The sequence below is a fragment of the Nelumbo nucifera genome, chromosome 4 (assembly GCF_055504915.1).
Source record: "Nelumbo nucifera cultivar China Antique chromosome 4, China Antique-T2T, whole genome shotgun sequence".
In the NCBI taxonomy this organism is placed as follows: Eukaryota; Viridiplantae; Streptophyta; class Magnoliopsida; order Proteales; family Nelumbonaceae; genus Nelumbo; species Nelumbo nucifera.
This window is the reverse complement of record NC_142652.1, coordinates 37,777,101-37,791,944: the sequence shown is the minus strand read 5'-3', so window position 1 is coordinate 37,791,944 and position 14,844 is coordinate 37,777,101. Positions and strand designations below refer to the sequence as shown.

Below are 14,844 nucleotides of genomic sequence, written 5' to 3'. Positions count from 1 at the left end.
TATTAATCAGAGGAAAGCAAACAAACTGCTCACTGTACAAGAGAATGTACAACTGAAAACAGCTTTAAGAAACCTCAAAAAAATTTACAGCCACACAAGAAGCCAGAACATCTCCCTTGAAAAGCAGATTGGACCTCAGCCACCCTCTGAGGTCATCTGCAATTAAATTATCACCCTTTCAACCTGAAGCTGCTTCTGGTTGAAAATCCTTCTGTTTCTTTCCCTCCAAATTGACCACAGCACTGCTAGCGGAATTACTTTCCACAGAATCCTGCCTTTTCTATTCATGCCCCCAACTTTCCAAACTTCTAAAAGGGCCTTTACTGAATTAGGCAAGCAGGTAGAGCGCTGAATAGCTTTGAGAAAGTGGGCCCAGATTGTTGAAGAAAAGTCACAGTGAAGAAACAGATGGTTTGGAGTTTCGTCCCCCTTCCTACATAGAACACAGGTTACATCTGGTAACACTACTCCTTTTCTAATCACCATTATCTTTGTCAAACACCTTTCTTCAGCAGCCACCCAGACCAAAAACTTCACTTTAGAGGGGGCCACACTACCCCACACTAGAGGACTGGGGAAAGAGCCAAGGGAATCAGGCACCAACCCCAAAAGCACTGATCTGGAACTAAAGGATTTAGCTTGAAACCCTGCAGCCTTGAAAGCAAATCTATAACCTGTGGAATCTCCCACTCATTAAATCCTCTTCTAAAAGAGGGAACCCAGACTAAAGAGTATCCTGAACCACCAAAGCAATTTGCCACCAAGGCTTCTTTATCAGTTTTTTTTTTCCTGATCAGCCCAAGGCTTCTTTATCAGTTGCCAGCTCAAATAAGTCGGGAAACAATTCCTTCAAGGGAAGGTCAGTGCACCAAGGATCAGACTAGAACTTCAGCCTGGATCTATTCCCTACCTTAAATTTAATACATTTCTGGAAAAAAGGGTAGGCTTTATAACCCCTTTCCACACCCCACACCCATAAGAGAGGTTGGTTCCACCGGATCCCACCCATTGCTGTGGAAACCATATTTCTGCACAATAACTAGTCTCCAGAGGGAGGATGGATGGAGAGGAGAGAAGAGAGGTGGGACCAGAGGAGAGGAGGGAAGGGCAGGTGGGCAGAGATGGAGGGGATTCTGTAGGAAGGACAGGGGTGGAGGACTCGGTGAGAGAAGACATGTTAGCAGAATTTGTAGGGAAGTTGGATTGTATGTTGGAAGATTTGAATGTGCTGAAAGAAGGTTTACAGAAGAGGAAGAAGGAGATCAGAACAAAGAAGAGGAAGTTGAGTGAAGTAGAGAGGCTGAAGAGAGATGTTGAAGGTGACAAGAAGTTCGAGGTAAAAGGAGATAGAAGGAATGGGGGAAAGTAGTGGGTAGGTGGCAAGGGGGTTTAAGAAAGAAGCGGAATGAAGATTCCTAGTTGGAATGTGAGGGGAATAGGGAGTGCAAGGAAGAGAGCGACGATAAAAGAGGTAATAAGGAGGTATGACCTAGATATTGTGCTGTTACAAGAGTCTAAGAGAACGGAGTTTAATAACAAATTGGCAAGGAGTGTATGGAAAGCTAGGGGGATTAGTTGGGTGGTTGCTCCCTCGTGGGGTGCTTCCGGGGGGATTGTAACAATGTGGAAGAGGGATGTGGTTGAAGGTCTGGAGGAGTTGATCGGAAAATACTCGGTTTCCATGAAGTTTAAGCAGCAAGAGGATGATTATGTGTGGGTGCTCACAAATGTATATGGACCAAATGACTATAGAGAGAAAGGAGTTGTGGGAGGAATTGGCCGATGTTAGAGGGCTATGGGATGGGCCCTGGTATGTGGGTGGGGATTTCAATGTGATCAGATTCTTGGAGGAATCCAATAAGATTAATCAGAAGGTGACAAAAAGCATGAGGAAGTTTAACAGTTTTGTGGATGCCTTTGAGCTTAAAGAGATTCCCCTAGCCCACAATACATTTACATGGTCAAATCTTCAATCTAGACCAATTTTCTCTAAGATGGATAGATTCCTGTTCTCTTTGGATTGGGAAGAACATTGGGGAAAGTTGGCTTCTAGATCTCTCCCAAGGGTGACCTCGGATCATTGGCCTATAGTGTTATGTAAGGAGGAAAGAAGGTGTGGAGGACCTACCCCCTTTAGATTTGAAAATATGTGGTTACTCCATTCAGGGTTTACTAACAAAGTAAGGGAGTGGTGGTATGAATATAACCCAATGGTGGAATGGGAGGGGATGAGATTCCATAAGAAACTACAATTTTTGAAAGCAAAAATCAAGGAGTGAAATCTTGTGGAGTTTGGGAGGATACAAGAAAGAAAGGGAGCTCTGATGGATCAACTTGAAAGACTTGACTCTAAAGAAGAAATGGGAGAATTTGGAGAGGAAGACAATGAACTTAGGAGAGGTTTGAGGAGACAGTTAGAGGATTGCTTGCATAAGGAGGAAATTAGCTGGAGGCAAAAATCTCGGTGTAAATGACTGCAAGAGGGAGACGGAAACACTAGGTATTTCCATTCTTTGGAAGATGGCAGGAGAAGGAGGAACTTTATCTCCAAATTGGTAGTAGATGGAGTCGAGTTAATACAACAAGAGAAGATAGCTGGGGCATGTGTGGAGCACTTCAAATCTATTCTAAGAAGGCCTATGAGTAGAAGAGTGTGGGTAGAAGGATTGGAGTGGCCAGATGTAGGGGTGGAGAACAGGAGAAGATTGGAAAGAAGCTTTGATTTGGAAGAGATCAAGGAGGCTGTGTTTTCTATGGATAAAACAAAAGCTCCAGGGCCGGATGGGTTCACAATGGCTTTTTATCAGGACTGTTGGGATATTTTGAAAGATGATCTTTTGCAGGTGTTTGAGGAGTTTTTCAGGAGAGGAATTGTCAATCCGAGTGTGAACTTTACATTTATAGCTTTAATTCTAAAAAAGAAAGTTGCCTCCCACCCGAAGGTTTTTAGGCCAATTGGCTTGGTAAATAGCCTGTATAAGATCATTACAAAGGTGTTGTCTTTGAGGCTGAAGGAGGTATTGCCAGATATCATTGCACAAAATCAAGGAGCTTTTGTGAGTGGAAGACAAATTACTGATCATATTTTAATTGCTAATGAGAGTGTGGAGAACTTTAAGAGGGATAAAAAGAAGGGAGTGGTCTGTAAGTTGGACTTGGAAAAGGCTTATGACTTGGTGGACTGGGAATTCTTGAGGAAAGTTTTGACCAAATTTGGGTTTGGGGCTAGATGGTGTAATTGGATCATGGGTTGTGTCCGGAATTGTCATTATTCAATGCTAGTGAATGGGACAATGATATATTTCTTTCCAGCCAGTAGGGGTATAAGACAAGGAGACCCCCTCTCTCCTTGTTCATATTAATTGCAGATGTCCTGGGGAAATTGATTCATAGAGTAGACTCTAGGGGGCTCATTAGAGGCTGGAGAGTTGGGAGGGTGGAAACCCCCCTCACTCACTTATAGTTTGCTAATGACACGGTTCTGTTTTGTTAAGGCGGTAATGTGAGCTTTATTAGGAACTTGAAGCTGGTGATACAATTGTTTGAGCAAATGTCCAACTTGAAGGTAAACCTTGGGAAAAGCTGTGTAGTGGGGGTGAATATGGAGGAGGGAGAGATCGGGGAGAGTGCATAAGTGCTGGGGTGTGAAGTCTTGGGGTGGCCATTGAACTACTTAGGGTTGCCATTAGGTGATAATCCTATGAGAGAGAGCTTTTGGAACCCGGTGGTGGGAAGGTTTGAAAAGAGACTGGTATCTTGGAAAAAGAACTACCTCTCTCTCGGTGGGAGAATTACACTGATTAAGGCCACGCTTGCTAACTTACCCATCTATTTCCTGTCGGTGTTTAAATTCCCAATGAAGGTTTCTAACAGATTGGAGAAGTTGATGAGAGATTTCCTATGGGAGCCGGGAGAGAAGAGGGATCGTAGAGTTAGCTGGGAGGTAGTGTGTAGTAGTAAGGCTTGTGGTGGTTTGGGGCTTGGGAATATTAGAAGAAGGAATATGGCTCTTCTGGGGAAGTGGTTGTGGAGGTTCCCTATGGAGAAGGAGAAGCTATGGGCTAGAATAGTGGCAAGTATACATGGGCTGGAGCACAATGGTTGGGACGCTGGAATTCAGAGCTAGGATCACAAGCAATTCTCCTCGGAAAGCCATTCATGATCTGCTACTAGTATTCTCCCTTAATATCAGGTATGATTTGAATTTCGGTAATTCCATAAAATTTTGGGAACAAACTTGGGTGGGGAGTGCCCCTCTAAAGGACCAGTTTCCTTCTCTGTATGCTCTATCTGATTTGAAAAATGAGCCAGTCTCATCTTTCATCACCCTTCCTCTTCCACGTCTGGGTTTGGGTGGAACTTGGGTCTAAGAAGGGCTTTGAGGGACTTAGACTTCGACAGTATTTCAAGCTTTACTGCACTTCTTGATAACTTTGTCTTAGACCCCACTAGGGTGGACTCTAGAATTTGGACACCTACCCCCAATGGCTTCTTTTCTTGTGCTTCCTTCTTCAAAGTCTTAAGTCAGTCCACCAGCCCTGCTTTCCCCCCTTTCCCTGTTGAAGAGGTTTGGTGCAAAGCAATACCTCGTTGGGTTGGTAGTTTTTGTTGGGAAGCCTATCTGGAAAGATTCAACACTAGTGATCTACTCCAAAAGAAGGGACCCAATACTTGCTTGTCACCTCATTGGTGTGTTCGTTGTAAAGCGGGTGGGGAGACTGGTTTTCACCTACTGGTGTCTTGCCATTTTGCGAGGTCAATTTGGGAATGGGCTTTCTCCCTTTTTGGGTGTAGTTGGAATCCTCCATCAGACTTGCAGGGCCTTTTTTCCCCTTCTTTTTTCAGGTGGCGTATAAAAAGGGGAAGGACTATGTGGAGGGGACTGAGGGCTGCAGTATGTTGAACACTATGGGAAGAAAGAAATTCCAGGATATTCTCAAGAGCTGAGAGAGGAGCAGCAGATCTGAAGGCTATCATACACATTAGGGCTGTATAGTGGCTGAAATCTTCGGAGTTATTCACAGATTACACTGTGGATGACATGTTGAGGACGTGGGGTGAAATAGCAAATTGCACACAGACCAAGTCAGCAATGAGTGTGTGTCTTGGACCCCTCCACCTACTGGATTCTTGAAACTAAACTTTGATGGGTGTAGTAGGGGAAATCCGGGACAATCAGTGATTGGGGGTGCTTTTAGGGATGAGAATGGGGTCATTTCTGACATGTTCTCAGGCCCAATTGGAGTGGGTGACTCCCTTAGAGCTGAGATCTTTGCAGTTATGGAAGGAGTCCAGAAAGCTAAGGAGATGAACATCAGGAAACTCCTAATTGAAGGGGATTCGAAGGTGGTGATAGGGTGGCTGAATAAAGACACCAATGGCTTATGGAATTACAGCAATGAGAGGAGGAAGTTTAAGTGGTTGGTGCGGGAGATGGAAGTTAAGATATGCTGGATTAAAAGATCGGCCAATTCTCTAGCTGATGGTTTAGCCAAAACAAGGGGCAGAAAGGGATTCACTGTTTTGGGCTAAGCTGTAACTTTAGTGTCTTTTCTTTTTCTTTTTCCTTTTCTTGAGGTCCTTTGTTGTTCTTGGAAGATAAGTGTGTTAGTCTTCCTATTGTAAATCTTCTATTGTTGAATTAATGAAAGTGTTATTGATAAAATAAAAAAAACTTGTCTCCGTAACTCGTTAGGCTCCTGCAGAAACCTCCAAAACCACTTCCCAAGATGAGCCAAGTTGAAAGGCTTCAGTTTTTCGATTCCCAAACCACCAGAGTTGAAAGGTTTACAAATCTGATCCCAACTTACTAGGTGAAACTTGTTGGAATCTTTCCACCCCACATAAAAAATCTCACATGATTTTCTCCAGTCTTGAAGCTACCTTTGCCGGCAAAGGGAACAAGGACATGAAATACACAGGAATGCTGTCCAACACACTTTTTAACAGCACTAATTTACCCCCCTTAGACAAATACTTTGCCTTCAATGATGCTAACTTGCTAGTCATTTTTTCTGCCACCAGGGACCAAATGCTTTTGGAATTGCACTTAGCCCCTAAAGGCAGCCCCAAATAGGAGGAAGGTAGAGTTCCCGGCCTGCAACCCAACAAGTCAGCTAGGGACTGCAGATTACTAACCTCTCCAACAGCCATCATTTCACTCTTTGCTAGATTAGCCTTTAAGCCTGATACCACTTCAAACCAACAGAGGATTTATAATTTTCATCCCCCAGAAATATGAATCTCTACAGTTGAGCTATAAGCTATTTGAAGGAGGTCTTGGACTTCTGAATTGATGGATGGTGGAACACTTGGAAAAAAGGGCAGCCCAGTGCATGAGGCTCCCGCCAATGTGGAACACTTGAAGTGCATACTAAATACAGATCCCATTTGTACCCTCTCCCAGACATGGTAAGAACCACTGTTGCAGGGAACTTTGATTTTCAAATACAACTCCCCTTCATATGGTGAGAACTCACTTTGACTAAATTAACCCTTCAGAACATTTAGTAGATATGGGTATCTTGCATCCTTCAACACCTCTTTCCTTGTGTTGCCTCTGGGAAATCAGGTTCAAAGGTCATCACCCCATTTTTTATCAAGGTGGGTTTTGTCCCTGTTCTGGATCTGCCCTTATTGTATTGTTTTGTTTCAAGTCATCCTTCTGCCTTGTGTATGGGAGTTGTCTGGTCTAATGCTACAGCCCCCAGTACCATGTTCTTATGCTACACTAACCTGTTCTACTCTCAGACATCAGCTATTGAGAAGGTTCACCTAAGCACTGATTTAGGTGCCGCTTTGACCTGTAAAACTTTTATTGTGTTCAGTTTGACAGCAAAGTTGACATGGCAGAAAATCCTCAGTAACATGAAAGGAAAACATGGACTTGCAGGACTAAAATGTTGCCTTTATTGTCAAGAGAAGTGATCAGAGAATAATATCAGATTGCAAGGACTATTTTATGAGATAGCAACAAGGCCATCGTTTTTATATGGTGCAGTGTTGGACAGTCAAATTATGTCCTAAGAATTACTCATGGTTTGACTTTAGACTTCTTAGGAAACTGTTTCCACGCTTAGTATAACTGGGTAAGAATAACAGACCCTTTCAGAATTTCTATGAGCTTAGAGGGTAGAATGTTGTTTGTACAAAATCCTGCACTTTGTATTCTTCATATGGATTCTGAGGTTTGCCAACTTGATGACTGATAGCCTTACCAGAGGAGGAGTAAGCTGCATTGGTATCATCCCCTACTAGAATGACAGTACCATTCGTAGTAGCCTGGTCCTTTTATATTTTGTGTCATCTGTTTTGATGAGGCTTCTGAGTTCTGCTGGTCCCAATTCTTGATTAATATTTTGATTAGTAAATTCTTCTTTATGGTGCAAGATTAAAAGAAAGAGAGGAACTAATGTTGCTTGTCTATCAAACATGGTCAACTTCCATATAGGAGGTTCAGAGAATTGTGGGGAACACTTGACTTTGTTTCATATATTTTGTTATGTTGTTGGTTTTACCACTAAATTGGTTACTGCTTTTTCCTTTTAGATGAACATGCTTTTATTGTTACTTCTGACAATACCTTGTCCATTTCAGATATGCACATTTGCTTCCTAAGGATGATGAAGCTTTTGAGCATTATAATGCATTTTCTGCCAAGCGGTTTGAAGAGGTATCTTAACCTATTTCAGATATGTGCATTTATTAGATTCCTGACACTTTTATTTGACAGGACCTTTTTTACTTTTATTGTCTTTTAATTGCTAGTTGTATTGTATGCATAACTTTTGTCAATTCATATGGTGCATATCTTTGTTTCTTTTAGCATTTTATATTACTCACTTGAATGTACTGAACCACTTTGAAGAACACACAAAATAATATATGATATGAGTTGCACTGGCTTGTCGCCTTCTGGGTTCTTGGAGTCACAGTTTCTAGCACCTTGTATCACTATCTTGTTACATACTCTGCAACGAACTTGCAGAATGTTCCCTTTTTTTATACCCTAACCACATAAAAAGTTCTTTATGGTGGCAAATACCCTTATTAATCAGTGGCTTGAATATTTAGGCTTTCAATGTGTTTGTCTATGTTTGTGGAGGTCTTAGTTTTTCTTGTTGAATGTATTTTTTCTTAGTCTTTTTCTTTATGATTACATACTGATTTTTGAACTTATTTGTTCTATTTTACACCAACAGTTGTTGATGTTTTCTTTGCATTGAAAAGTTTGAAGAAGGATTCATCTGAAGTGACCAGTTATCTTTTTTATTGGGCTTGACTTCTCTATTTTTCTAGGCTAACAAAATTGGCAAAATAAATCTTGCTGCTACTGGAAAGGATCTGATGGAAGATGAAAAACAAGGGGATGTGACAATAGATCTTTTTGCTGCTTTAGACATGGAAAGTGAAGCCGTTGCTGAACGTTCAACTGAGCTGGAAAATAACCAGAGTCTGGGTTTGCTCAGTGGGTTTCTTTCTGTTGATGACTGGTAAGTCTGGTTCTATTACGTGTGGATGTGAGGAGGGATAACCTACTGCACTCTAAACAACTTAATGTTGTGACACCAAATAGGGTAGGTGAGTTCACAATGAATAATCAGGTGCTGGATAGTTTCATCCAGAGCACCACATAAATAGCACCTATTTATAGTGATCATTCCTTTGTACTGGAGACTGTCTATTGTGAGAATCTTGCCTTTGATGGCAAACCAAAGAAAATAAGATCCCATTGATGGAACTTTTTGCTTCCAAATCCAGCACCAGGACATCCTCCTGCTCTGTGGCAAGGTTCACAGTCTTGACAGTCTGATACACAAGATGGGGTGTGTCGGACTTTTAAATGATGCACTTTTAATCTGTTTTAGTTTTTTTTTCTTTCTTTTTTTTTTTTTTTTAAATGTTTAGGGGGGTCAGTATAAGGCCTGGCTACTCCCTGAAGCTGTTCATACCCTGAAACTCCTCATATTTTGCGTATCTTTGACCCATCGATACGATACATATTGTCTGATACGTTGTGAAAGTTTGGTCCTTGCTCTGAGGCTCCAATTTCTCAAATTAGGACTTGATTGACAACCTACCTGGCTTATTACCAGTGCACCACATTTGATCACCTGAGCCTGGTTTTAGATTGGTTCTTTTCACCTCCCTCAACATTTCAATGAGTGGTTTTAGATTCCAGTCATCCAATTTCTTTGCAGTCTCGGTGCCCATACAATTTGATTTCCAATGAGGCATAGGGGAGCATTGCCACACCAGTGCTTTGTTCAAAAGAATATAATTTCACCATTACTTCTAAATATGGCTGCAGAATATGGACCTTTAACTCTTTGGGTTTGTTCACTTATGCTCCTTTTTTTTAAAGCCATTTCTTCTACACCTAATCCTTTGCAGGATAAGGCTTCTAGCAGGAACACAAAGACTTGGTAGATGTTTTTCTTTGCCCAAAAAAAGATGATGGTTTCTCTCTTTTCCACATAGATGTCCTGTCCTATATGTTCTGTTTGACTTTATTTTATTGAATGCAGCATTCTGGGACCAGGACCAGCCAGAAGGTTAAACTGTTAGATCTTATACCTAGACTTTGAACTTGGGTTTGAAATAAATGATTCTCCAAACTATGATGGAAAAAAAAAGCTATTGACATGTCAAAGCTTGCATAAGTAACCATATTAATGAGCATTATGCTATGTAGTTTTCTGACTGGTGATAGGTTTAAAATATTAATTATGTTTTTTTTTTCAATTTTGTTTTTATGTTATTATATTTTCTTTGAATTGTCTGATGGTGCTGCCTGAATGTTTGGACTCTTTGCCCTTTATCCTACCAGATTATTGTTGACAGGCACTAAAAAATGATTGAATGTGGATCTCCATGCTTTGTTATAGTGTCCATTTTTTTTGATAATTGAAAGAAGTTTATTAATCAGCAATGATAAATAGTACAATGTCCCCAAGGAGAGGCATGAGATGCAACCTCTCCAAGCTAGTTAAGTACAACTTTCCAATATACTAGAACAAGTTACAATGTAGCACAAAAAAGATCCTCCCTGGAAACCCCCTGTTTGGCCAAAGAATCAACCATAGCATTAGCTGACCTTTTTACCCATTTTACCTCAACTCTCATATTACTGGTTAACCACTTTACTTTTTTGATGAGGTCTTTGTAGCCCAAATGGTAGCATCTGGGTTTAGAAGCCACCTTGTTACCACCTGAGAGTCCCCTTCAATTAGGAGATGTTCCACCCCAAGCTGGTTAGCGATCTGAATTCCTTGTACAACAACTAGTATTTCTTCCCTTGTAGAGTCCCCCACTCCCACTGGTCCTGAGAATAAGGAGATGATGTTGCTATCCTTATTCCTTATGACACCCCCTATACTTGAAGGCCTAGGGTTACCTTGGCTGCTCCCATCAAAATTTAACTTGATGACACCTTCTGGAGGCGGATCCCATTCTAACAAACTTCTATTCTTCTTTGTAGAAGTATTATCTATTACTAACCAATTCCTCCACGGGTCATCAAAAGTGAAATCAGCAAATATATGCAAGGTTTTTGGCTATTGTATTGCTCTTGTTAGAATACAGTCCTTCACTTCATTCAAGCTTCTTTCCTTCTCTAAGAAGACTTGCATTCCTTTCCTCTCAAAGAGTTCATAAGGTGGCTGCCCTGATACATTTCCATATGAACTTGCCTCTTCTAGTGTGCCATACAAAAATAGATGGGTTAAATAACAAACTCACATCAGATGGCAGAGACCACCCACCTCCAAATAAACTAAGGCTCCAACACCATAAGGCTGTAGCAAAGGAACAAGAGATCAACAAATGGAAACAATCCTCATTCTGGGCCTTACACAAGGAACACTAGTTCGGGGAAAGACAAAGAAAGGGTCTCCTTTTTTTTGCAAGTTTTCCAAAGTATTGATTTTCCCGTAGTAGACTTCCCAGTAGAATACAACAATTTTTGAAGGAATAGGTCGCGCCCAAACTTCTTTAAAGGGGAGCACTCGGGAATTGGGGTTGGAACTGAGGGATTTTAGAAAAGAAGCACAAGTAAATGTACCTTTTGGAAGAGGAGTCTAAACTCTTTGATCAGAAGATGTGGGGTCCAAACAAACTAACTCAAGTAAATGAAGTAGCTTAGTGACATAAATCAACTCACCATCCCTTAATCCCCTACGAAATCCAAAGTCCCAGTTTAAAGACATGGGAATAAACGGGTTCGGAAGAAAATTTGCAATTGACTCTTTTTTGTGAAGGGAGAGAGAGTAAAGCGAGGGGAACCGATCTTTGAGGGGTTGATTACCCACCCAAACATCCCCAAAACCAAATAGAATCACCAGAGCAAGCATCATACCTGATAAACCTGAGGAAGCGAGGGAGAATACCATGTATAGCCTTCCAAGGTGTTGTAAGGATAGCTCGACGAGATATCCCGACATCCCAACCATTTACTGAGCAGCCATGAATACTTGACACCACCTCATGCCATAATCTCTCTCTCTCTCTCTCTCTCTCTCTCCCGAGGCCATCTCCATAACCACTTCCCTAGGAGGGCTTCATTCTTCTGCATTATGTTCTCTATCCCTAGGTCCCCTTCTTAGTTCTTCCTTAGGTTTATTAACTATCTCCCATCTAACTAGATGGTCCTTTTTCACCTCTCCTTGTTCCCACAGAAAGTCCCTCATTACCTTCTCCAATTTCTTAGCCTTCCTTGGGGGAATCCTGAAAACTGAAAGGAAGTAGGTGTGGCCCTAATCAAAGTCACCCTACCCCCTATTGAGATGTAATTCTTTTTCCAAGCCGCCAAACATTTATGAAATTTCTCCACAATAGGAGCCCGTAAACTACTTTCTCTAGGTTTAGCTCCTAAGGGGAGAACTAAGTAGGTCAAAGACCAAGAAGAGGTGGTGCAACCTAAACACTCTGCAATGGATTCTATCTCCCAATCCTCCATATTTAATCCAGCCACACAACTTTTATCAAAGTTTATCCTCAAGTTGGAGGCAAGCTCAAAGGCTCTTGTTAAATTCTTAAGGTTGTCCACCTTGCTTAAATCATTCCCTTCGTAGAAAATAACAATATCATCAACAAACTGAAGGTGAGTTACTGAAATGCCTCTCCTCCCTATTCTCCAACCCTTTATTTGGCCCTCCACATCTGCTTTGGAGATCAATCTACTAAGAACATCAGCAACAAGCCAACAAGTGTAAAGAGGAAAGGAGAAAGTGGGTCACCTTGTCTTAAGCCTCTATTGGCTGGAAAGAAATCCTTAACCACTCCATTAACCAAGACTGAATAATGACATGAATTTAAACATCCACATATCCAATTACACCATTTATCTCCAAATCCACGCCTTCTTAACACCTCCAACAAGAAACTCCAATCCACTAGGTCGTAAGCCTTTTCCAAGTCCAATTTGCAGACAAAGCCTTTTCTGCCAGATCTCCTCATCTCTTCCACACTCTCATTTGCAATGAGGATCTGATCTGTAATTTGTCTATCTTGTACAAAGGCTCCTTGTGCTTGGCTAATGAGAGAAGGGAGAACTGCTTTGATCCTTCTAGAGAGCACTTAAGCCAAAATCTTATAGATTCTAGTCACCAAGCTGATTGATCGAAAATTTTTGGGGTGTTTGGCATCGGTCTTTTTAGGAACTAGAGCTAGAAAAGTGGCATTGATTCCAGGACTCACAATATGTTTGTCCTCAAATTCTCTAATGGCTCCAGTTAAATCTTCTTTGATTATGTTCCAATAGTCCTGATAAATTGCCATTGTAAACCCATTTGGACCTGGTGCATTAGCTCTATCCATAGAAAAGACAACTTGTTTAATTTCCTCTTCCTCGATCATTCTTTCTAACCATCCCATATTTGTTTGATGTTGGCCAGTCCCCCTCCCCCACTCTTAACTGATTTTCCAAAGGTCTTTGGAAGATTGATTTGAAGTGAGCCACAATCTTACTAGCAATCTTGTCTTGAGAGGTTATTTTAACTCCATCAACCTCAAGCTTAAGTATCAAGATTTTCCTTCTTCTCCCATTAGCCATAGCATGAAAGAATATAGTATTTCCATCCCCTTCCTTGATCCATTTATGCCTACATTTTTGTCTCCACGAGATCTCCTCCCTCAATAGAACCTCCTCTAACTCCTTTTTCAATTTCCATCTTAGTTCTCTATCTTGCACTTTCATCATCCTTTGGGACTCTTTTGCATCTAAATCCTCAATCTGAGTAGTCAGTAGTCTAGCTTTTGCTTCCTCCACTCTTCCAAATTGATCCCTATTCCATTCTTTTATTTTGCCTCTCAACCTTTTTAATTTTTTGTGGAATCTAGCCCCTTCCATTTCACTCCCCTCATCTCTTCACTCCACCATTCCTCAACAGCTCAACCTTAGACAAGAAATCCGGATGTGTTAACCACATATTCTCAAACCTGAATGGTCTAGGTCCATTTCCAAGAGGTTCTTGTCCTACTTCTATGGGGCAATGGTTAGAGGTGACTCTAGGTAAGGCCTTAGTCACCAAGTCTCTCCAATGGCTCTCTCAACCCTCATTAAAAAGAAATCTATCAAGCTTCGAACAAGTTGGGTTTTCTTGGAAGTTGGACCAAATGAATATAGCTTGTGGTAAAGGAAACTCTTGTAACTCACAAGAGTTAATGAAGTCATTGATCTTCCTCATACTAGTCGTGATGGCTTGTCTGGGATTATTTGACTCAGTTGTGAACCTTATTGCATTATAGTGTCCATTTCAACAAGCCCTTTGAATTTAATGGCCTTTTTTTTGTGCATGCATCTTCCCAGTTTGTTCTTCAAGCTATGGACAATTATTTAATCAAGTGAAATGCTTTTTTTTTTTGTTTCATTTTTGCTTATCTAACAGTTCATACACCCAGGTTATATTATTTGGACTTCGTATGTTAGATCTTGTGATTTGTTTTCAGGTATCATGCTCAGATATTGTTGGATCGTCTCTCTCCGCTTAATCCTGTTGCACATGTGCAAATATGTGAGGGTTTATTTAGGTAATGTTCAAGACTTTCTACTTTTTTGTTGAGTTGGGCAAGGTAATGTTTGATAATTTTTTTTCTTGTTTGCACCATTGTGCTTTAGAATGCAGTGCCTTTCAGTTTAATTTATTTGATATAGCAACACGAAACCTTGAAATGATTTCCTTATGCAACTTATAATGTACTTGTTATATGCTCCAGGCTCATTGAAAAATCAATCTCTTCAGCATATGATATTGTTCGCCATACACATATTCATAGTGGACTGTCCACTGGATCTGTTTCTGATAATATGGAGATAACAGATGCATCATCAGTCAAGAGATCTTTTGTTGATCTTCCAAGAGAACTTTTTCAAATGCTTGTTTCTGCTGGTCCTTATCTCTACCGTAATACTGTACTGTTACAGAAGGTAGTGAATATTCTGCAGCCATTTTGTCATACTTTTTCATGGTGTCATTTTCTCTTTGAGTTATGGTTGCATATAACCATGCTGAATTAACTATGTATATCTCATGCTGATCAGGTATGCAGGGTCTTAAAAGGCTATTATCTGTCTGCACAAGAGCTTGTGGGTTCTGGTGGTGAGACTACTTACCCTGAGTCTGGGAATGGGGGAAGCCGAGGTCCTGGTTTTCACCTGAGGGAAGCTCAGGCAAGGGTTGAGGAAGCACTAGGAAAATGCATTCTTCCTTCTTTGCAGTTGATACCTGCAAATCCAGCTGTTGGACAGGAGATATGGGAAGTATTAAGTCTCCTCCCATATGAGGTTTGGCATTATGTTATTGCTATTTGCTTCTTTCATTTGCAAATTGTTAAGCATGGTGTACA

The 14,844-nt window shown here is 41.0% G+C and overlaps 1 protein-coding gene across 2 annotated transcripts in view; it reads left to right on the top strand.

Annotated features, from left to right (window-relative positions):
- THO2 overlaps window positions 1–14,844 on the top strand; it is a 78,897-nt gene that overhangs the window by 24,287 nt on the left and 39,766 nt on the right. For both annotated transcript variants that reach the window (XM_010272907.2, XM_010272906.3), the window contains exons 11-15: window positions 7,597–7,672; window positions 8,299–8,492; window positions 13,948–14,028; window positions 14,215–14,425; window positions 14,540–14,782. In XM_010272907.2, the coding sequence (XP_010271209.1) occupies window positions 7,597–7,672; window positions 8,299–8,492; window positions 13,948–14,028; window positions 14,215–14,425; window positions 14,540–14,782 (805 nt within the window). The remainder of the gene's footprint in view (window positions 1–7,596; window positions 7,673–8,298; window positions 8,493–13,947; window positions 14,029–14,214; window positions 14,426–14,539; window positions 14,783–14,844) is intronic.